The sequence below is a fragment of the Sinocyclocheilus grahami genome, unplaced genomic scaffold, assembly GCF_001515645.1.
Source record: "Sinocyclocheilus grahami isolate Dianchi unplaced genomic scaffold, SAMN03320097.WGS_v1.1 scaffold794.1, whole genome shotgun sequence".
Lineage (NCBI taxonomy): Eukaryota > Metazoa > Chordata > Actinopteri > Cypriniformes > Cyprinidae > Sinocyclocheilus > Sinocyclocheilus grahami.
In genome coordinates, this window is record NW_015505973.1 from 1,375,972 (window position 1) to 1,400,797 (window position 24,826).

Below are 24,826 nucleotides of genomic sequence, written 5' to 3' on the forward strand. Positions count from 1 at the left end.
ACAAAAATAAGCTTAAATGGAGAGTTGCAGTTCATTGGCATTGCATAGACACTCACTCACACAATCACCCATAAAACACACGCTCACACACATATTGACACAGTCTATAGTAATACTGCATGGAAAGCAAACACTAAACCAAAAAAAAAAAACCAAACACATTAAACAACTCCAGTTCCAAGATCTGACAGGGTGAGAGATCCTTGTAAAACCAATTTCCATTCATTAAATGTATTTGCAGGATTTTTCCTTTAGCAATTTCCAGGTTAATAATAAAAAATAAAATTACATGCAACTGCATCACAACCTCAAACGTCTAAAAAGTATTGCATGTGCTCTGCATAAATACAACCAATGTTATTAGAAAAGGAGATGTATCTTCTCAAAATCCAGTTATGGTAACCAAATAACAAAATGTACTTATAATTTGTTAATATGCTTTTAGTTTTGTTGTTTTTCAGCACTGAAATACTCTGACATTTTAACTGGAAGACCAACTGAAGGAAATGTATTCAGTCATTTTAATAAAACTGAAAATCATTTGCATAGCAAGGTATGAATAAATGTGACATGTCTGTATACAAACATGCTCCTCTAGCACACTTCAGTTCCTCAAAAGGAATAAAATGAGTTCTGTACTTATTAACCCCCGAACCTTTATAATATTCACCCCAATGAACTGAATAAATGCTCCTTGAGATATAAGCAGAGTGAAAAATATGGGAATAGTGACCAGTAAGTTTTATATTGATGGGGCTTCATTGCTGTGTAACAGATGTAGTGATGGATTTATAAACATATTAGGGAGCTCGTACACATACATTATCAACTACAAACGGATTGTGAGCATAAATGGCTCAAGAAGTAACTAATGTAGTGTGACAGGGTAAAAATCATTATTTGTAAGGAAAAATTATAAAATGTCGTTTTTGAGCGTAATGCCTGCAACATTGTTCTGTGCACCTCTTGTTTTCATGAATAAAGAGGAATTGAACAGAAATACCTGATATGTTGGCATATAACCCATAGATGGACATTCATACTTGTTCATAATTGATGACATTGTGTAAAATAAGGCACTTGTTTGTTTTTTTTATAAAAAAAGACACCATTTTGGTCTCTAAAATTTTGTCATAAGGAAGTAAACGTTGTTTGTTCATCACATTTTGACAATACTGCTTTGTTTTTTAATACAAAAAGGATCACCTTTGAAAAATATATATTCATATCCTTTGCAGCACCCTCATATCAAAAAAGGTATTAATTGACGATCAGTGTTTGTATACTTGCTCATGTGTCTGGATGCTTTTCGACAGCTCTCTGAAGAAAATGCTGGTAGGCATGCATGGCTTTTACATCCCTTATGGATATTTGGACCTATAAATCGGTTTTAAAATAAACTGCTGTTTTATTAATTTTTTTCAAACTCTTCAGGATGGTACGAGAACTGCAGTGCACAAACTTGGAGAGTTATATAGAACATTATGCTTAATTTTTAGAAACCAATAAAGAATTGTGTTTATTTAGTGTGTGCATGTGAAAGGCTAAAAGTAGGATTTTAGGTGTCGCCCAGACAGCGTTATTGCTTTATGACACTTCAGTGCAGGCTGGGAAGCCCAGGTCACCTGACCAAGGAGGTCCTCAGTTTGAGAAGGGGAGCGATTCTGTTCTGCAGGTGGTGGCGTGGGGCCATCACGGCTTCTCGGCAGTGTTAAGCGAATTAAAGCTGCTTCTGGGCTCACCAGCAGGCCGCCAAAACATAGAAGCGAAGGACGAGAGCCAGAGAACTGGTCAGCAGGCAGGCAATGGTCAGGTCATCATTGGGTGAAGAGTTCAGAGGGTCATTGGTTAGTTGCCGGTGGCGGCTGGGTTGTTAGAGAACAAAAAAAATGGACAGACAGAGGGGAAACGAAAAAAAAAAAGGACATAAAGAGGACACAAAAGAAAAAAGATAGAGAAGGAGATTAGTTTCAGCTAGTGACGGTTGGATGACAATATGACATTACTAATTACAGCAACTGTAAGAGAAAACTGCTCAACGTCTATGTTAACACAGCAAAATCATGAAGGCCTCATGATTTCACTCCAGAACCCATCTCCCAGGTGAAAATGGTTAAAGAAGCAAAAGGCAAATCAATTATAGAGTCATTACGAATTAAACTAACAGCACTTAATAGTTAGTAGCAGTCAATAGAGTTTGGGTATTTGGAAAAACTGACAGCAAGACGTAAAAGGGCATCAATCCTGGATTAAAAGATGCAAATATTTCGAGGAACGATCCTCTGACTGCTATTAAGCATTAGAGTGCTGCTTCAATACAAAGCCACAAAGCTGGTAGTGATAATGATATGGATTCATGAGTAGTTACAGAGATGTGACGAGAGAAGTAAAATCAGAGAGTGACAGGCTAACTCAAAAGATTTCTAGACAGTAGAAAACGTTTGGTGCTTTTTTTAGCTCAAATTTTATTGCCTTTCAAATTTGACTATTTACAAAAAATACAGAATGCTAATCCAACAGAATGATACTAAAGCATATTGGCTGAAATGTAGGGCTAAAATAACACTAGAAACACAAGAAAACAATTAGAAAGACAAATCTACTTGTTTCTCAAGACTATAACTTATAAGACCCCCTCTGGAAAAATAACATGGCATTGTTCTCTAAAGCTAACATGTTTACTAGAATAAATTCCCTATTCATTTACAAATACAATAGAATTTCATAAATGTTCTTGCTTTATAGTTAAACATATTGCTTTCATAAACTCATCTTAAAAAGATCACACACAATAACTATGTTCTTTTCCATACATTTGACAAAAAAATTAAAAAGAAGCTTACTGCAAAACAACAAACAAGAAACAAACAAACCAAAAATGGAATATTTCTTCAGTTCATCTGTTGTTCTTGTGCTAACAGGCGGCCACAGTGTGTGACCGTCCTGCTTTGATAAACATCCTAACATCTCATGAGGTTTTGCCGTTTCGTTTTTTTCTTGTTTCACTTTGCTCCGTCTGATTATCGCAGACTAGGAGCTGGTGATTTAAAATCTTCAGTGCAAAATACTTGTGCCATATTTTTATGATGAGGAATTTCTTGAATGGGGAGTTTAAGGGATCATAAGCACTCTGAAACATCTTTATAATGCTCCGATTATGCACCGAGCATAAGTAACTATTTTTAATGGTGCAGTGCATATGATGACTTACACTCTCAAACAAGTCCTAACCTTCATAACCGTCTAGTCTATCTAATGTGACACTGTCCAAGCCGGGTGCTTGGAATATTTCATTCAATGTCTTTCATTCAAGGGCATTTTCCCTTGCTCAGGAATCTTTTACAAATTCTCAGAAATCTTTCTGTGGCTGTGGTCAGTAAGCCAGACGAGATAGATTCGACTTTTTGTGCAATTTCACAATTGTTATGCATTAAACTGGTCAGTTGTGTTGGTCTATTAAATTATGACATGTTAAAGTCTTATGGGTGTGAAATTCACTTATATTGATCAGTAGATTCTCACGTTTACAGTTTTTTTTTCAGGAGTCATAGTTATTAAATATGTACAGTTTTGGCACATCTACGTATTTGTAATATGAGTTTAAATCAGTTGCATTACAGCGGACTTTAGAAGCTGTTGCTGTAATTCCCTTAGATCCATTTAAGGCATTTGAAAGATTTTGTCATGAATATGCTCAATGACCCTGGCCAAATCATTACTTTTAGCCTAAACGACAACTATCAATTGATCTATACATAAAAACTGTAGTAAAAAGGTATAAATAAACTATGTAACATGAGAAAAGATTGCAAACAGTACAAGCACTCAAGAATGAATTTAGAAAAAAATCAGAATTGAAGTATCTTCTGTAATACAGCTTATAACAGGCCTGAAATAATATACAGGATTGCGTTTTCTCAATATGATTAAGTATTCATCTGTATCATAAATTGGGGAAAACCAGCATTGCACCCATCTTCTAAACTTTATTTATGCTGGTCTGGACAGGTTGAACCATAAATAAGTTTGTTTTATTATATCAGATGAGACTGGGATACTAATGTACTTAAGCGACATACAATTATCTGAAAACACACTAAAACTGAGAAAGGGTATCAAAGGAATGACAAATGAAGGAATAAACAGAAGCAAACAAACAGGTGAGCTCCATTACCCTTCATTGACTGAGCCTGAAGGCCATCACAACGTCATCAGTGTAATGGAGCACAGTGGACAGTCAATTTTGCTCCATAAAGGTTCTCCAAAGTGGTTCTAACACTATCACACTAGCTGTTTTTCATCTACATACATCCACTAAGCTTCAGGTCATGTTTGTCTCAATATACAACGCATGTAAGTGCTGAAGTTATCAGATCATACTAATAGTCTGTTCCAAAACCTGCTGAGCTGCCTATAGAGGCACATTTAAAAAGTACACTTTATCCAGTATTTGTGTGTTCTATGTATCGTCATGCTTATTAGCTTAGCAACATGCTAACCTCAAACTGGAAATTAAGTTGAGTCTCCTGTTTGGAGCGCCATTTACGTTCTGTGTTGGTTATGTAGCGTGTACATTAATAAGGTTCCATGGCAGTTAGGATGCTGTCTTAGAAGGCAACTCACTAGATGAACAAAGAACAAAGCTTAAATCTCAGCGTTTGTAATGTTGTCATAAGCCATCACAGGATGTTTTAACCTACTGTAAAGAAAATTCCTTTTTTAACAGTATTCTATTTTTTTTTAACCTTTGCTTCAGTGACCCCAAGAGCATTCTCAAAATATAATACAAGTAAGCTGATAACACCTACAGTTTCAATGCATTACTAGGTTGGCAGGTTTAGTGAGTAAATGAACCCTGCACAGTATGACTGGCACATACTATACCCGATAACAGCAACACTGAAATCTTAAATTATGCTTTTTGTTTGGCACATTAGAAGTGACTAAAACATTTCCTCTCTTTGTATTGAGTGAGATGCAATGAAAAGACAGTGTAATCAGCATACTGAAGAAGTACACACACACACACACACACACACACACAGAGCAGAGTTTGAACACTGGAGCTAAACTAACCTCGTTCTGCGGTCACTACCCTTTGGTAAGGATGGACGCGCATATCCTGCCTTCGTACTTTAGTAGTCACTGCACCTGCTCAGAGCGCAACATTGCCAACAAAACAAGAATTAACAGATTATTCATCAAAATACATTAAAACTACACTTCACACAACATTGTTTCACAAACAAGGCTTGTAAAACCAAATTACAAGGCACAAGTGACCTTTTCTCCAGGGCCCCATTATAGTGAAATCACATCATATGCGGTTGCCCTTTCTCAATTTCCCAGTTAATATGTCGCATTTCTATAAAACCACAAATGGCACTAATTTATACAATGACTATAGAGTCCCTGTATTCCTCTCACCACACAAGATGCTTCAGATAATATGAATTCACTACAGGCTATTTCATGGAGAAAGATTTTCACAAGCATGTTATATTAGCAATAATACTGATCACTCTCTAAATATCTAAGATACAGTTGCAGGAAAATAAGTAATACAAATATTACAAGCTAAACAAATATAGATTACTTTTCAAACAGAGGAATGTAATAAGGCTTAATTATCAGTATTTATCTGAAAATATCCATTTTTAATCTGTGAATAAGTCAACAAAACAGTTAAGACCAGTGTAAACATGAGTAGTAATTATCTTTAGTCTTTTGTTTCTTATAAGAATCAGTTTCTTCGTTTGCTCTTTTGACTTTTTTTGTTCCAAGGCAGCTGTAAAGCAAAGCATTTTTAACACTCGTATGGGCTGAGGACTGTGTTAAACCCCTGAGCATTACTAGCCTTTTGTCGGGAAAGCCATACCTACAAGGACAAGACAGAATGCTGGAGTTAGTCTACTGGGTTTCTGAGCAAAAGAGCGGTATATGAGCAGTATATATACACATTAAGAAAAACATAAAATAAAATATGCAATATTATAACAAATAAAATATATATTTACAATATAATACATTTAAATAATAATAAAAACAAATATTTTTGACTATATGTGACCCTGGACCACAAAGACAGTCTTAAGTCGCTGGGGTATATTTGTAGCAATAGCCATAAAAACATTGTATGGGTCAAAATTATAGATTTTTCTTTTATGCCAAAAATCATTAGGATATTAAGTAAAGATCATGTTCCATGAATATATTTTGTAAATTTCCTACTGTAAATATATCAAAACTTAATTTTTTATTAGTAATATGTATTGCTAAGAACTTCATTTGGACAACTTTAAAGACAATTTTCTCAGTATTTGGATTTTTTTGCACCCTCAGATTCCAGATTTTCAAATATTGTCCTATCCTAACAAACCATACATCAGTGGAAAGCTTATTTATTCAGCTTTCATATGACGTATAAATCTCAATTTTGACAAATTTACACTTAAGACTGGTTTTGTGGTCCAGGGTCACATATATACACTGAACAAAATTATAAACGCAACACTTTTGTTTTTGCCCCCATTTTTCATGAGCTGAACTCAAAGATCTAAGACTTTTTCTATGTACACAAAAGGCCTATTTCTCTCAAATATTGTTCACAAATCTGTCTAAATCTGTGTTAGTGAGACCTTCTCCTTTACCGAGATAATCCATCCACCTCACAAGTGTGGCATATCAAGATACTGATTAGACAGCATGATTATTGCACAGGTGTGCCTTAGGCTGGCCACAATAAAAGGCCACTCTAAAATGTGCAGTTTTACTGTATTGGGGGGTCCGGGGGGGTCCGAAAACCAGTCAGTATCTGGTGTGACCACCATTACATTTTCTGCTAAAATGTTTGAGAAGGAGGCAGTGCAGTGGTGCGGGGAAGCTAATGTTTCACACTTGCTAACAGCTAGCAGATTATTCACTCTGCCACTGTTAAAACAAGCCAGGCCCAAAGAGCAGGAGGCTAAAGAAACAGATTGCATTACTCAACAGCAGGTGCTGAGATCAACGCCTCATTCTACAAGCCGTTTCCCCCTTATACAGTTTACTTCCCCTGAAGTGGGCATAGTTTTGTCAATTTGTGATGAAGTGGTTCATATAAACTGGTGGCTCTTAACTAAGGGGCCGAGACCCACTAGAGGGCCTCAGCAAACTTCCAAGGGGCCTCAAGATGACTTAAAACTATTTAAAGACAAACAAGGCGAGAATTTAAATAATCCAGAACTACTAACAATCCATATTTCTTATTTTCACCCCCTCAACAACTGTTTGATCGGTTTCATTTTTTCTTTTATCCCCAAAGATCCAGGATTCCCCAAGTCTTGAAAAACCGGGATATACCTATGAGGAAGCCTAATTTTAAAAGCATGACTTCTAGACCTGGAAAACTGTAAAAATCTTAACAAATATATCAAAAAATATATTTTAAAAATATAAATATGTATTTTAAATTCATTTACAATTATTTAAGTTATGACACGCTCTTGAAATATTACCAGATAGTAATTTTGAGTAAAAGTGTTGCTGTTGCTATTTTTTAAATTATTATCCAGTAAAATCACGAACAATTGGAAAAGTAATGAAGCCTTTGAATATTATTGTGAACAACAGGAGGCCTTAGAGTCCAAAAGTTTGACAAACCCTAATCTAAATTATCTGTGACATGTAAAACAGCTGTAAATGCACTCAGCTAACAGCAACAGTATAAAAATTCAAGTCCAAAACATCAGCAACTAAGTTTGGATTTTTGTCAAGCTCCCAGACTGTAAAGTCTGAGTTCAGAGCAGGTCAGGGAGGGCCACAGCAGACGGTCCACAGAATAATCTGAACTATGTCAGCAAGCAGAGAAGCGAAAGAAAAGCGGGGCTTTTCAAATGAGGATCAGTGTGTGTGTACACCACTCTTCTCTCTGCTTACTTTGCCGAGAGCTGCCAGCCAAATGCCCGAAGCTAGTGAATATTTAAACTTTCGATGAAGGATGAGTTGAATTTGACAACAACAGCTTAAAAATGTGAATTATTCTAGTGAAATCCACTTCTCTCCCATTAGCTTTTAGGAGGAAAAGCAGTGGAAAAAAGTGGGGGAAAAGCTCAAACCTGTTTAAAACTATGTGCTATAAATGATATTTTCATAAACTGGCAAAACAAGATGAATGGATCTAATAAAAAAAAAAAGTAAACTGAAAAAATATATATGCTAGATGCCAAAGCTTTAGTTTAGTCACCATTCATTTTAGGAAAGAAACCATGTTAGAAAGACTACAGATTCTAGTCTCTGAAGAGAAGAGATGTCTTCCGAACATTAAGGGCATTGAGCTCGAAAACAAACACTACAAGAATGTTTTTCTACACTGGCGGTGAAACGTTCAACATTTTTATAAAATGACAATCAAGAAGAAAGAGTCTTCAGTGGCATCACAGCGCATGACATTGATTAGAACAGATCTGAATTCAAAATAAATGTCAAAATTTCTTCGGACACCATTCTATTACAAAAAGTTATTTCTCAGACCTTTGAACAAGCAGGCAATGACGAAGAAAAAAAGCTGAATACTCTTCCCCTGGATGGTTTGATGAAGACAAACACAATCGCAGTGGGTTTATCTTCAAGACGGGAGCTTCCTGGAGTAAACAGCGCTAAACTTTCTAAAGAGCTTATTCCCCATTCAGGATTCCATAGCAGAGAAAGGGCACAACTGTCAATCAAGGATCAGTGCATCCCCAAGAGGGTTACCATGGTAGCGCCACAGGGCGTCCAGAAGCCCTCTCTCTTTGACAGAGGAGAAGGGATTACAATCCACATTTACAAAAATTTCCTGAATTCCATTCGCTACTAATTCTATTCTGCTTTCTATGTTAAATAACTGTTGTTCACAATAAGAAATACCACAGAATCAAGAACGTTTTTTTTCTTCATTGCACACAAAGCGGCTTTCGCAACAGTGTTACTTGAATATATGTTTAGATACTATTACAGCATTTATGAATATTTTTAATTAGCTTTTTTATTTTCCTTTTTTATTTTAATTAATTTACATTTAAGCAACTTTTTATGTTTTTATCATTTGTTTTTTGAATATTTCTATATTTAATATTTTCTTTCAATTTGAGCACTTCAACTTCAACTTATTTACTGTAGTTGCCCAGGCAACATTTCTAATTTTTTTTTTTACATTTTAGTATTTGCATCCAATATTTATATTTTATTTCAGCTTTAATTACTGTTTTAGTAGCAGTTTTAGCTTTAGTTAACAATAACTACACTGATTCACAATCTATTTTATATCTGTAATCTCACATATTTCTGAGCGAAATGGGACAATAAATAAGAAAAAGTAGTATGCAACTCATTTTACTGGTATTCAACAAGAATATAAAAATTTAGGGCTGGACTATATTTTATCCAACAGTAATTGACTGAATTATGTCTTTACATGATAGATTAAAAATAAAAGAAATCAGTGCAGTGGTGCGGGGAAGCTAATGTTTCACACTTGCTAACAGCTAGCAGATGATTCACTCTGCCACTGTTAAAACAAGCCAGGCCCAAAGAGCAGGAGGCTAAAGAAACAGATTGCATTACTCAACAGCAGGTGCTGAGATCAACGCCTCATTCTACAAGCCGTTTCCCCCTTATACAGTTTACTTCCCCTGAAGTGGACATAGTTTTGTCAATTTGTGATGAAGTGGTTCATATAAACTGGTGGCTCTTAACTAAGGGGCCGAGACCCACTAGAGGGCCTCAGCAAACTTCCAAGGGGCCTCAAGATGACTTAAAACTATTTAAAGACAAACAAGGCGAGAATTTAAATAATCCAGAACTACTAACAATCAATATTTCTTATTTTCACCCCCTCAACAACTGTTTGATCGGTTTCATTTTTTCTTTTATCCCCAAAGATCCAGGATTCCCCAAGTCTTGAAAAACCGGGATATACCTATGAGGAAGCCTAATTTTAAAAGCATGACTTCTAGACCTGGAAAACTGTAAAAAATCTTAACAAATATATCAAAAAATATATTTTAAAAATATAAATATATATTTTAAATTCATTTACAATTATTTAAGTTATGACATGCTCTTGAAATATTACCAGATAGTAATTTTGAGTAAAAGTGTTGCTGTTGCTATTTTTTAAATTATTATCCAGTAAAATCACGAACAATTGGAAAAGTAATGAAGCCTTTGAATATTATTGTGAACAACAGGAGGCCTTAGAGTCCAAAAGTTTGACAAACCCTAATCTAAATTATCTGTGACATGTAAAACAGCTGTAAATGCACTCAGCTAACAGCAACAGTATAAAAATTCAAGTCCAAAACATCAGCAACTAAGTTTGGATTTTTGTCAAGCTCCCAGACTGTAAAGTCTGAGTTCAGAGCAGGTCAGGGAGGGCCACAGCAGACGGTCCACAGAATAATCTGAACTATGTCAGCAAGCAGAGAAGCGAAAGAAAAGCGGGGCTTTTCAAATGAGGATCAGTGTGTGTGTACACCACTCTTCTCTCTGCTTACTTTGCCGAGAGCTGCCAGCCAAATGCCCGAAGCTAGTGAATATTTAAACTTTCGATGAAGGATGAGTTGAATTTGACAACAACAGCTTAAAAATGTGAATTATTCTAGTGAAATCCACTTCTCTCCCATTAGCTTTTAGGAGGAAAAGCAGTGGAAAAAAGTGGGGGAAAAGCTCAATAAGAAGGCTTGTTGATGTCATGCGAAAAAGCAAAATCAGGACAAGGAAACCATATTAACAAATAGGTCCAATTTTGAATTCAATCCTTTTTTAACTTTTAAATATTACATTTTAGTTTAAAATCCTAAAAACCCTAAAAAACTGAATTGTTCTTCTCGACATTTTACAGTATTCTGCCTAGATTAGATAACTCTGATGCAAGAATATTGCTAAATTTCTATGTCTGCCTTCATAGGTATATTATAATGAAAAAAAAAATGAAAAAAAAAACATTGTAGAAAACACTACAGAAAAAGAAAATTTCTCTCAAATCTCACTAGGCTTCTAATGGCACTTCCTCCTAACCTGCTGTCACTTCCTTTAGACCCGAAGGTTAATTGGCATTCAGCTCTGAATCCCAAAGCAATGCTGAGACTTCCGTTGGTTCCATGTGGGGTTCTTTTGACCCTTCAGTCCTGTGCTCCTCATTAATTTATAAGGTAATTAAGCCTATTAAATACTACCCACGGTGCTCACCTTTGCACATCTGGAATCATGTGTGCTCAGTGGCTCCAAACTTATGCTCATGGAGGAAAGCAACCCTGTTCTCTGCTTCCTGCTCACATCTACCTGTCTGTGGATGCAGAGCGACTAGCGGGGAAACAGAAGATCTGCTGAGCGCAGCTCTTTCGATTAAGCATGTTCTCCTTAGAGTAAATACATTTATCAGTGCCTAAGCAGCATTTCCATGAGGCGAATCGATGTGATTTTGCCACTCAACACATTTCTTTAAAACCTCGTCTCAATAAATTATATATAAGGTCAGGAGAACAGAGAAACAAATCACTCACCGCAGGGACTAGCAGTTTCTTGACCTCCTCGACAGCTCTCTTGAGTTTGATCTCAGCACGGTTCTGAGAGTCTTCCACAGTGATGAGGACATGCAGGTCTTCGTTCAGGTGTTCCCAGTTGGGCTTTCCTCTGTTTTGCTCTTCCTGTTCACAGAAAACATAAGACCTGTTTGAGAACCAGGGCTGTGCACCAACTCAATTACTGAATTTGAAGTGAGGCATCAAACAAAATGCAAAATTGCAATTCAAATTTGAGTAAGTGAAATAAATTTTTCTATGAAATTCAAATTTTTTAGGTAGAACATTTTTTAGAAGTAGAAAATCTATTGTAGAGATAGCTAGACAGTTAGATCAAGAATTAGAATGATCGCTCGATCGATAGATCGATAGATAGAACGACAGACAGGTAGGTAGATAGATAGAACGACAGACAGACAGGTAGATAGATAGATATAGATAAATAGATAGATATACCAATTTTAACAATTGTTAACAATCGAAGTTTAACAATTGCAATTCAGACATTTCTGTTTCAAACTAATGAATTGCAAGAGAGGCAATTCTTTAATTCTGAATTTAGCAGAAACTAATTTCGGGTATTTTTGGCCATTATAGTTAAGCTGTCAACTAGTTAGTGCAACCCCTACTGTACTATAAATAAAAACCCAGAGGTGTTTTTGAGTCTATACAGGATTTTAAAATGACAAAAAGGATAAAAATAAAGAGATGGACAGTCAGAGAGGAGACAGGAAATGATAGTGAGAGAGGGGTGGGTGGCACTAGGAAATGACTCTAACTTGGGTCGCCCACATAAGCGACACTGGAAAACGTGTCAAAGTATGTGTACCACCCACCAGGCCACATTTCCAACAAAACGTTTTAAGACTTTGGATCGATTGCCTATGAGCATACAGACCACTTCCCAAGACTACACGGCGCCCTAGTTTCCATGGAAACGTTTCTAGACTCTTATTTGCAGCTGTGCAGCTACACATGGACACCAAACGCCAATAGACACGTAGCGACAGTTAGCTTGGAAACAAGTGACTGTCAGTTTATCTCAGGGTTCAGACCACCAACAGCAGTGACAAGCCGGTTGCCATAGAAATGGAGCGTTTGGGCCCAAGCATTGAGCCTTATTGAAGGCATTGTCTCCAGCTGGGTTTTTTATCACAGCGAGGCTTATGTTTACGACGCAGAGCTCAGACCTACAGAACAATCAATTACTGTGAACTCGCTCGCCGCCTTCTGAGGTTCCCGCTTCAAGCAATCACAGACATCGCCTTGGCCTCAAGGGTAAAGTTTGAATGAGAGAAACAAAGACATAGACAACCCGGCCACATCCTTGACCGGGGGACGCCAGTCTCAGATCACAGTTGGTGGCGTTGTATTTGCTAATAAGCGGCTGCCACCTCCTCAGAATAGAGTAATTATATGATCAAATATGTGCATCCAATAAAGGCAGCAGTCTTGCGCACAGCTGGTTATGTGATAATAATAACTGTGATTTTGACTCTGAAACAGTCTAAGCAGCAGCACAATGCATAGAGGTCTTCTGGCCTACTTTTGGTGGGTAGGCAATTTTGTACAATTTTTGAACACAGCAAAGTGTGAAAAAGTTGCTTGCATGATGTACTTAATTATAACAGCTATAGATCAACAGTGAATGTAAAAGGCCAATCCAACACAAGCTATATTACAAAAAGTTCACATCACCAGCATGATTTTAGCAAGCTTTCTCAGGATTTGGGCACCTAATGGTGTATTTTGGTCTATTTTTGAGTTCCATCTGAACACGCACTTCCTCCAAACATAGAATCTCTATTTCAACTCCCAACTCCCAACCAACAAATGCATGAACCTTTCGCATTATCTGAATTACAGCATAAACAGACTATTTCATCATGTGATATTATAAACATAGCAGTTTGCTATAGGAATAATTGACACAAAAAAGAAATGTCATCATTTACTTAACATCATGGGTTTTGAAATCAGTATGACTTTCTTCCTTCTGTGGAATACGAAAGGAGTTATTAATAGAAGAGCATCTAAGTTGCTCTTACAATTGCTCATACAATGAAAGTGAATGATGACCATGATATTTTCAGTGAATAAGAACTTAAATGTCAGTATGTTTCTCACATAAATTTATCAAATGGCTTGAAACATAGCATACTAGTCATATGCACCACATAAATTACTTATGTTGCTTTTTTGCTTGTTTTGGAGCCTGACATTGCTTGGTCCCCATCCACTTTCATTGTTTAAAAAAACAACAACAAAAAAACAGGACATTCTGCTATGCTTCTCTTTTTATGTTCCACAGACAAAAAAAATATATAATGTTATGGATAAGCTAACCTTTTAATTATAATGGCAAATACCTTTCACAACCCAGAAATCTAAGCCTATTGTGTGTTTATTCCAGGAAATGTGACAGTAAATCCAATTTAGGGAAAGAAAACAGATGCAGATGGCATTTCCTATTGACGCCTGACTTGTTTAGCCTGGCTGTAACTTTTCTTATTTCTCTCTCTTCCTTGATTGCCATAATTTTTCACAGGATTTACACGTTTCGCTCTGCTGTCACAGTAGTTTCAGTGTTACAGAAATTAAGTTAGCAGAACACTACAGGTCTTGATGGTTTCACAATCTAACACTCATTTTCGCACAATATTCAAAAAACACTCTACACGGATTTAATTTTGACATGCTATTACGACAAGAGTGTTTTGAAAAGCATAAGGCCTAGTGGCTGCTGTCAGAAAACAATTATGTCGATCTTGAGGAAAAAGCTGAGGTTTAAACTTTCGATTTCAATTGTCTATTCTGTGCTTCCTAGATGTGCAACACCTCGTCTGGCTAAGAATGCTGAGCCACCAGTCTGTCTTGACCAAAGAAATAGCCTTTATAAGCATCTACCTATGTCTAGATAGACATAGGTTGTGCAATAAAGTGAGAGAATGGCACTTTGCTTGAGGCATCTCAGTTCAATGTGTTCCATTAATTCCCATCAATCTGAATCTCATCAAAGCCTCTAACCATATATTTTACCGTGTATGCACTTAATGTTTCATTTGCATGCTTGTGTAGGAATTGGAGGTTGTGCGGTGAGGAATAAACACAGATGGTGTATCCTCGAATGTCTTAAACTGATAAAATAAATAGATTTTTGAATGATTTCCATTATGCAAAAAGGAGACAGTCCTGATGTGTCTGTGGAAACAGGCCTGAACTTAAGACAGTAGTTCATAGTTGCTAATGTCTATATACCACGTTAAAGGCAAATGGTCTGACATCAAATATTTTTACAAGGCATAGATGCCATTAAAGCATAAGAGTCTTCAGTAGCATTATTTGTTTGTGCAACAAGCCCAAATTGTACTCTAATCTGAAAACTCAGACTAAATGTTGTAGGATGAGACAAGGAACTGAAACTGTATTCTTTGAGCTTGAGAAACAGAGCATTCTCCTTTCTCTAATAGCGCTCATTTTAATTTTAATGCAAGTCATTTTTCCTCTGTGTCAGGCAGCCTTGGAGGCAGCAAGATCATCTGCCTCAGTTCTACAGTCGGGAAGGCAACGCAGACTCCGTCAGGAATTCCATTAAAACGGAATCGCCTGGATTTTCGTCTCTTTCCATTTGACATCTATTAGCTATGTGCTGGTGTAAAGGTAGTATATTGTCTTCCTCGCTAAAAAAACATACAGTAAAAACACATCCACAAGCCCTTGAAAGAAAGACAATGCAAGGCAAGTAGAAAATACATTTTAAAAAGCAAAGGAAACAAAAGTAAAAGAATGAAAGGGTAAAAGAAAAGAAAAAAGAAAGTGAGAGGAAAAGACAAGACAAGACAAGAAATATAAAAAAGTAAAGTAAACAAAAAGTAGAAATGTAAATAATAAAGGAAGGAAGGAAATAAAAGGAAAATACATAGTAAAAAAAGAAAGCAAAAATAAAAGTAAAACAAACAGTGAAAAAAGTGTCTTACCTTCTTCTTGTCTCTCATGGAGCCTTTGCCTCGCACCATGATCTTGCAGCCTGTCTCTGCCTCCAGTTGCTTGGCTGTCAGGCCCCGGGGCCCCAGGATTCTTCCCACAAAATTGAACTGTGAAGAAACATCAAAAGGTAGAGAAAACCAGGAAGTTCTTTCAGTGGAAAACATCTGCATTTCACACATCTGGTATGAGCATCCCAGTGCTGAAAATCTGATATGGATCTGAAATCATTTGGATTGCACTCTCGATGAGACAGAATGTTGTGTTTCTATCACTGTGCGCACACATTCACTTTATATGTGCATAGTTCTGAGATTTGTAACCACTGTTCAACTTAGCTGAAAAATACCAGCATAGAGAGGCAGAGGCAGCCACAATCACATCCTCAAGGTTAAAAACACAGACCATCATCCCCTCAGCTAATGGTTCTCCCATATGGAAGCTTTGGCAGAGCATGATGTTAACTGCAGCATGGTAACTTAATTGTATAATTCAATCAAAGGGACTTTGAAAACCCTGGCAGAATGTTTGGAATGTCTAATCCCCTTTTATTGAAAGGGGAACATCTAGAGACCAAATGTGGTTTTGGAATGTACCATTTGCCACGGAGAAGCCTTAACCATACTCCACCCTGTTCCTGTCCTGACACAAGTCACATGGAACAAATTTAACCTAACAAAGGGGTCAAAGAGTCATATAAAACACAAATACCTACCATATTTAACAGCCAAACTAACTTGACTGCTTTTAGTCCAATGCAAATTCATGTTCCAATTGACATTATTTCGGCTTTAAAAGTCATACAAAACAACCATTTACTGGATACTATTTTCCAAAACAAAGTTCATTTTATACCTTCAGATGTGACCAAAATGTGTATGATATGTATGAATGGTTCATTTGTTTACTCTTTAAGAAAACAATCCATTTCCACCAGTTTCTACTCTCAATCAAGCACTTTAGACATTATAAATTATGTTTTGTGACATCTGAATATGAAAACCACCAGGCAAGCAAACTGAATGATCGGTTAAGCTGTGACTTGACCCATGATGTGATTTATTACGTTGCCCCTTTAAAAGGCTGAGACATTGTGCGTTTTAGCATTTGTGGGCCAGTGGCTGTGCTACTCTTTCAGCATTCAACCTTATCTGTCACAAGGGTTGAGTGATAAGCCAGGCAGCTGAATCTCTCTCTCAGGGTCACAATGCATTCTCTTCCATTTAAAGCTCGTGTCTTCTCAGGCCATTCACAGCTGCTGGGGGTCGTTGGCCCTCTGTGCTGTATATTTAGAGATGAGCTCATCAGACTACTGTGTACTGTGGATGGCACTGTCCGTATGTCTGTCTGTGTCCTTGTGTTATTGTAGTTTAGTGTTTGTAGGCAATGCTTGTGCAACTGTTGACTTAGTGAACTAAGTTTTTGTCAGTCTAGATGTTTCTGGTTACCTTCCCTGTCATTCTGATTGGTAAGCTGTGTAACAGTGAGATCACTGCTGGTCTACGTGACAATTGAAGTGACTGATAGTATATAATTTCCAAACCAAATTCCCACTGATTACCAGGTGATGTTGATTAAAGCTGCAAAGTCTGTAATTTTCTGTGAATCACAAACAGAATCACAAAAATATGATTTGATCTGATCAGAACCTTGTCTGCAAGCAGATCAGACAGTGGTTCTCATTTTCAAAAGAAAAAGAATGGGATGTTTCTTAAAGGGAGAACAGAAAAATAGACCATTTAATTAACGGTCAGAAAGAGGGTGGAAATATTTTTATGTTTTTAGCACAAAAATACACTTTACTAATATTATAAGTGGAACTTGGGGAAAAAACTGAATACAAATAAAGTGTTAAATCAAACACAAAAAAGGTAATATATAAAAATTTAAATTAACTATTTTATATTTTAAAATATATTGATACCTGAGATGGCAAAGCTGAATTTTCAATCACATGAGTCAAATGATTATTCAGAAATCATTCTAATATGCTGATTTGGAGCTAAAAAAAAACATTTCTTATTATTATCAATGTTGATAACAGTTGTGCTGCCATGATAAATTTTTTTCAGGATTCTTTGATGAATTTATTTGAAATAGAAATCTTTTGTAACGCCATGACTGTCACCTCTGAACACTTTAATGCATCCATTCTAGATAAAAGTATTATTTAAAAAATAATAATAAATCCTACTGAGTGCAAACCCTTGAATGTTAGGGATAGTTCACCCTCAAGCCATCAGAGATGTATATGACATTGGTTTTCCAGAAGAATATTTATATTTTTAGAAAATTCATATATATCTGAGTCAACATGATGGCGAGAAAATGAGAGAATTTTCATTTTTAGGTGGAATATTCCTTTACAAAACAGTCACAGAATGCTAACAAAATGAAGTAAACACAATGTCTTTTCTCCTTGTGCTTTTTAACAAGTTCAAGAACTGCATCTAAAGTGTGTGGCTCTCAATGAACAACAATGAAGCACTGGAAAAAACCTCATTACCAGTCGACAGCTAGAGTGAAAAGAGTGGGAAGAGGATGACAGACTGAGGCGGCGGCCTCCAAATCACTCTGAACGGTCTGAGACGTTGAGAGCATGAAGAATAGAAAACTAATCATCATTTGTTTTCACACAGACTATGAAAGAAGGGATAATGCTCTAGATCATTCTCTCCAAAAGGTGAGAGAGGAGAGAAAGGCCAGTGGCCTGCATGTCTCTCACCCACACTTGGCACTCACGGTGGGATGGTGGTATCCCTGACAGGTTCCTGCAAGGATTATGAAAATTATGCTTCTATTACAGGGAAGCAAAGTCACTCTCAAAACAAGCCTGATGACTGATGGCTGCAAATAAGATAAGGATTTGTTGTGCCCCCAAATGATCTATCAAAACGACCATCACAAAGTGTAACTAGGATAAACAAGCTGGAAAACATTTAACAACATTTTTCTGTTAATTTATTTAAAAACATGTCACCAATTAATTAAATCTTCCATTTTTTTGAAGTGTGGCCAGTGAAAATGTTGGCAGGGGAATTAAAGGTCTGAATAGTCCAGAAAAATCCTTATTGTTGAGACTGAATAATCACAATAATTGAGCAATATTGCACATGAACAAGACCTACTGGTGTTGGAAGTGTGCTATTCCAAATGACTTTGTTGCTTTATGAAGTTTGTGACCTCAATGAGTCACTCAACAATGGGAAATTCTGAGCAGGTTGTCAAAATGTATCACATTTTAACACACTAGACACCATATACCAGATCAGAAGTTCCTGTGTGTTGTCATCTATCAGGCTAATCTATTCAAAAGCTTTTCTTCCTTCAAAATGTGTTGAATGAGATGTATTGCATTTTAGAACTTCCGATTTCTTCTAATACTTGTCAAACGAGTTAATTTTGCACATTTGCACAAGTGCTGTCAGTGGTTGGGATTCATCCTGATATAGAGGACAGTGGACAGAGGTTAATTATAACTAAACAAGAGATAACAGAGAAGCCCCTGTCACGCACCTCTCATTTAAACTCAATTAACCCTAACCCTACTATCACTCTCATCAGCTCTTTAAGACAGGAGAAATGTGAGAGTTGTTGGTCAGAAACACTACTCCGTCTACTTACCGTCTCCTTAAACTCAGCCTCAACCTTAAACCTGGTCAAGATCAAACGGGCCAGATAATCGCCCACTGAAAACGTACATCCCAGCACTTTATTCAGTTCACATACAAATGTTTCAGACTGGGCTCCTCACGTAATCCACTCTCAGGCCTGTTTCTGCATAAATTATGTTTTCCGAGAAGAGTGTGAAAGCTGTCCTTGCATAAAGAATCTGATAGCCACAATGCATTCAAGCACAGGCTGGGAGTCAAACAAGGCCGAGTTTGACTCACAGAAGCAAAATTTGCCATGCTAATTATTGTCTTTTGATTATTGCGGTCCTGGCAGAGACGACTTAAAGGCACAATATGTACGATTTTTTTTATTAAGATATCCAAAAACCACTAGAACAGTTTTATATATTTTGCTGACTTGTGTACTTACATTATCCCAAATGTTTCGAAGAACGTTTAAATCCAGAGAAATAAGCAATTTTAACTAGTGACACGGACCGTGTCTATAGTGTCGCCTGCCAATGACGTCATACACCCTCGATTTCCGGTTTTGTTTTGTAGAAAACATGGAAACACCAAAGACGCTTTAATATGTTATACGTTTTATTAGACAGGTGACGACCACACAGAGTAGCATTATAACAGAACGTTCAAATGTATCTAGTATGATAAAAAAGCGCTGCTTACTTCCGCTGCTTTCCGGAAGGAGTGGAAGCGATCGACTGTGGCATAATAAAAGCTCCGCTGCTTTCGAGCCGTGTGTCGCGCTTGTTCAGCGGCCTCGTTTTGCTTCGACGGCTTTTAGCCCCTGCTTCATACTACGACGGTAATAAATCTTTAATACGTTAGCTCATCCATGAACATGATTTCTGCACGAGTCCCATCGGATTGCTTCGGCGTGTGGGGATGAAGATGACAACTCCCATGATTCCACACCCAGTCACGGCATCATCTAACTACGCCTTTGTTTCTTTGTTTGTTTTGAATATGCGCCCTCTAGTGGCAAAAAATTACATATTGTGCCTTTAATTGGATCAGTCTGTTGCAGGCTTCTCATGCTCCCCTGAGTCAACAGCTAAGGTAAGACAATCAAATTGCAAAAAAACGAAATATTTGTCTATTATTTTGATAATAGACTTGATATAAATTTGTGTTCTACAAAAACATGTGTTAAGACCAATGCATGTCTCTCTCTATTTACATGCACTAGTCAAGATGCATTGTAAGCCCTCTTTGACACATTTCAGGAGATAAAAATGACAGTTTCAGTACATTACTATTCCAGTTATACCATGAATGTGGTGATGATTTTATTTTAAGATACTAATCTGTTGTAAAGCAGCTTTATTGACCTTAATGTTGTGTGCATACATGATTGAACTTGTTCTTATCAATAAATCATCTGCTTTACCCACAGAAACATGCCCGCACTGATGGAGATTCAACAACAAACTACTACCCAACAGTCCATCAGTTGAAAAAAGACAGTAAGAGTTCTGGGATGCATTTGGGACAGAGCCAAACATTATTTGTGCTATTCCGAGAGCCACTGGTGTCACACAAATGACTTTTCTACATTTTACTTTAATGCCTTTAATACAGACCATTGGCATGCACATGTTGATTCTGTAGAAAACATATGTCAAAAAAAGTGTAAAATCATTCCTTTAATGGTAAAACTGTGCAGTAACAGATCTGTACCTTATCTACCCCTAAAGGGTGCATGTTTGTACCTTAAGGGTACCTATTAGTATCTTAAGATACTAATATGCACTCTTTACAGTAACATGACATACAAAAGGTGTACTTTTTGAGGGAACAGTCTCAGTAACAAGCTAATTTTGGCACTTTTTCTGACTGTGCATCTAGCAACTACCTCATAAATACATCTGAAAACATTTCGGAACCCTTGTTTAAAGTCTACACAATAACCTTAGTAACTGCCCAACAATGGAATAAACTCATGTGAAATTTCTATTTTAAAAAGCGTTGAAGTAATACTTACATCTGGGTATTCTTTGACAGGCACAAAGAGTTTCTCTTGGAGTTGTGCAATGGGCCCCACAGCATCCGGGAGCTCGGAAGTCCTTTTATCTGTGCTGCCGTTCAGAGTGTCATTGTACATGTCCTTCCGTACCCGTCCAATTTCTGTCAAACAGTCACATTAAGAACTCAATTATATTAAGCCACTCTGAATTAAGACTTGGATAGAGGCTATAAGTCAAACAGGCTTAAAGATAGTTTATCTAAAAATGAACATTTTGCCACCATTTACTCACCCTCTTGTCATTCCAAACATGTATGACTTATTTTAATTTGTGGATCACAAAAGAAGATATTTTGAAAAAATATCTCTGTGTTTTAGTCCATACAATGGAAGTTAATAGGTACCAAAATTGTTTGGTTACAAACATCCTTCAAAATATGCTTGCAGGTTTGAAACGCGAGGGTGAGTAAATGATGACAGAATTTTTATGTTTGGGTGAACTATTGGGTTTAACATCTGATAGAGGAAAACTTCCTCAAAGATCATGTCAAATTTTTCACACTTCAAAAATTCTTAAAAAACAATGCAGTTCTCCATATATATTTTTTCCATAAAATTTGCTTCATTTATCTTTAAAAACAAAGAGAAGTACTTTCTGTTATAAATGACTTGCTGAAGTCTTGATGAGTTCATGCAACTATTTAATTCAAAAGCAACTCCTAAAGGGCATGAGAGCCCAGCCAGCCATGGAGGAACTAGCGCACCATGATGTGCATTCACAAAGAGGGAATCAGACACCAGCTTTTTGAATGCTCGCCGGTCCAAACCGAGGAATTCCAAAGAGACCAGCTTAAAAGACTGAAGCAATAATTATTATTTAACAAAAGCTCTTTGGAGGATATTGGGAAGAAGCAGCAGTATATTAGAATGGATTCACTGATGTACAATATGGTTCAAAATGACAACATCAAAGCATGGCCTAGGCCTGTAGATTAAAATGACCGAAATATAACCCTGAGCTGAGCTAGCCATAGCCTGCTGGGCTCCCATAGGATCCTCCCAGAGTAAAGCAGAGAATCTCAACAAGATCTCATAAACAATATGCTCAGCACTGTGTCTTCTGAACTCCACCGACGACAACACTCAGTCCCAAAAAATGAACATGATTGTTTTCATTGTCTCTCATATGCCTTACATTAGTGAACACAAGCATGTAAGCACATTTACACTCCATTACATGCAACATATGCTCTTGGCACGAGTCCATCTAACCATGTGTCCAATTCCTAATACAGTGTTTTCTGATTTACAATGTTTTAAATGAATCCCAACTGGTTACATTAGGACTTGTTTTGTCTGCCCATATGCTATCATTCTGAATAAAGTTGATAAAATAAACCCTCGGAGTAAAATCAGCCATGCAAGGTCCCACAATGAAGCACAAATCCAAACATCAGCTCAAATTGCTCAAAGACAATTAATTTACACATTCTGGCACTTACACATGAAATTGGTATAATTGGTCACTTTACATTGAGTGCTAAAAGGGGATTAAACAGTCAGTCAGAAGTTTATACTGGGTTTTGTTTGACTCTATGGCTTAACATTCCAATAGTCTCAGAACTTTGGACTAAGCATGACTTATTCCATGAGTCACAAGGGCTGGGCGAAATATACAATGTTCACAATGATTCTGCTGGCAATATTAAACAAGCAACACTGTGAATATCACAAGTTTCATGGTTTTTATGTGTCCGTTAAGTTAAAAGGATAGTTTACCCAAAAATATAAATTCTGTCAACATTTACTCACCCTCATAAGACTTTTTTTAAAGGGGTCCTACTATGCTCTTTTACAAAGTCTTGATTTTGTTTTGGGGGTGTACTAGAACAGGCTCTCATACTAGGTTGTTCGAAAAACACATTATTTTTCACATATTTTGCATTATTACAACACCTCTCTCCCCAGTCTGGCATGAACGGCTCGAATAGTTCCTGTATCATATGAAGGCCCGCCTTCTGAAACACGAAATGTGCTGTGATTGGTTAGCTGGGCCAGTGTGTGTTGTGATTGGCACCACTCGGCACCTGCTCGGCAAATGTCACGCCCCTTACCATAGCCGCCTGCAAGCTTCAGTGTAAATACTGCGTCAAAATCAAATCAATTTGAGCATGATTTAAACCCGGATGATTGTAACCACTCCAAGTTCGTCTGCCTTGGGAAAGCTAGTGTGTCTCCGACATAGTGATAACACTCGTTGCCTTCTCTAGTGCAGCTCAACCAGGTCTCGTCCCATTCGTCGATATTTGTGATATCACAAATCCCAGAAAATATGCGCTGTAGTCCTAACGAGTCATTCGTTGTAGTTTTTGAAAAGTGATTTCTGTAAAAATAAAATATCTCCTTTTGAAGTGGACTTTGAGCTTTGTAACTTTGCAGATCTTTTTTTATGCTCAAACAGCAACATTACAGACCAAGTTGAAAAAGTGAAAACGCATAATAGGACCCCTTTAATACAAATGATTCATTTGCATATTTGGTGCAAATGAAAATGAATAATACTGATATTAAGTCAATCTTCCTTGCGTTTGTTTAGCAAAAATCAATTTGAAAACACTTAACATTTTGGAACTGCTTGGAAACAATGAAAATTTGGTTGAAATGGTGATTCCTCAGTGAAAAACATTACAGAACAAATACATAAATAGATTGAAAATTGAAAAAAAATGAACAGTAAAATAAATACTACTGTCTGTTTTAACCATATATATTTTCTCTGCAGAACAGCTGAGGTGACATAAGACATATAATTTTCCACCCCCAGTTTAGCTGTTATTAACACAATCTTCAAGTGCACTAAAAACAAACATTACAGGCGACTGCAAAACCACTACATACACAGACAGTGAGATAGTCCTTCCTACTGCTGCTGTAGACCGTCATTTACACGTGTGTGTGTGTGTGTGTGTGTGTGTGTGTGAGACCGAGAGAGAGAGCACAAGATGACTCTGATTACAGTTTGTGTTTGTTTACGGTCATTTGATTCTAGCTGTCCAATACTACAGTATGATACAGTTGGTCTGGTATGGCAGCAGGTGAGCAACGGCTACATCACTGAGACATAAATATCACCTCCATAATGCTAGCAGTTCTCCTGCACTTTAAACACACAACGCTACAGATAACCTATTCAGTTGCTGTTATTTACTAATGACACACTGTCATGCGTCTGGCTTAAATTACTACTTCTGGCACCTTTAGTATTTTTCACACTTTTAGTTTCAGCCATGGGAAGTTTGTGCCTATATTATCATTTCAAACAGGCAAATTTGGATGCAGTTTTTAGACTTTTTGAAACTTGAAATGGTTTAAAAGAAAGAACTGGAAATTAGAGATATGTGCTGGCAGAAAAACAAGTGTGATTTAATGCGAGATGTCAGACACATTCCTTGGCCGTTTAGCGAACAAAAGTGTTGTTGCTGGACACTGGATAAAGACAAAGCGGTTACTCAACCAAACATTGCTTCACAGTATGTGGCATTACATAAGGCTCAAAAAGATGGGTGCACATACACACACAAATTCATATAAACGACAGAAGTGGAGACTATGCATACATGTGTATTTATATATATATATATATATATATATATATATATATATATATATATATACAGCGGGAAAAAAAATTTATTGAGACA

General features: G+C 36.8%; 1 protein-coding gene across 1 annotated transcript in view; it reads right to left on the reverse strand.

Annotated features, from left to right (window-relative positions):
* Positions 1 to 1,783: 1,783 nt before the first annotated feature.
* The window catches only part of LOC107561824 (protein quaking), a 32,364-nt gene continuing 9,321 nt past the window's right edge, over positions 1,784 to 24,826 (reverse strand). The window contains exons 3-7 of the mRNA XM_016246321.1: positions 21,144 to 21,286; positions 15,518 to 15,634; positions 11,523 to 11,666; positions 5,077 to 5,155; positions 1,784 to 1,865 (exon numbers count right to left, since the gene is read on the reverse strand). Coding sequence (XP_016101807.1) covers positions 1,849 to 1,865; positions 5,077 to 5,155; positions 11,523 to 11,666; positions 15,518 to 15,634; positions 21,144 to 21,286 — 500 coding nt within the window. The 3' untranslated portion in view covers positions 1,784 to 1,848. The remainder of the gene's footprint in view (positions 1,866 to 5,076; positions 5,156 to 11,522; positions 11,667 to 15,517; positions 15,635 to 21,143; positions 21,287 to 24,826) is intronic.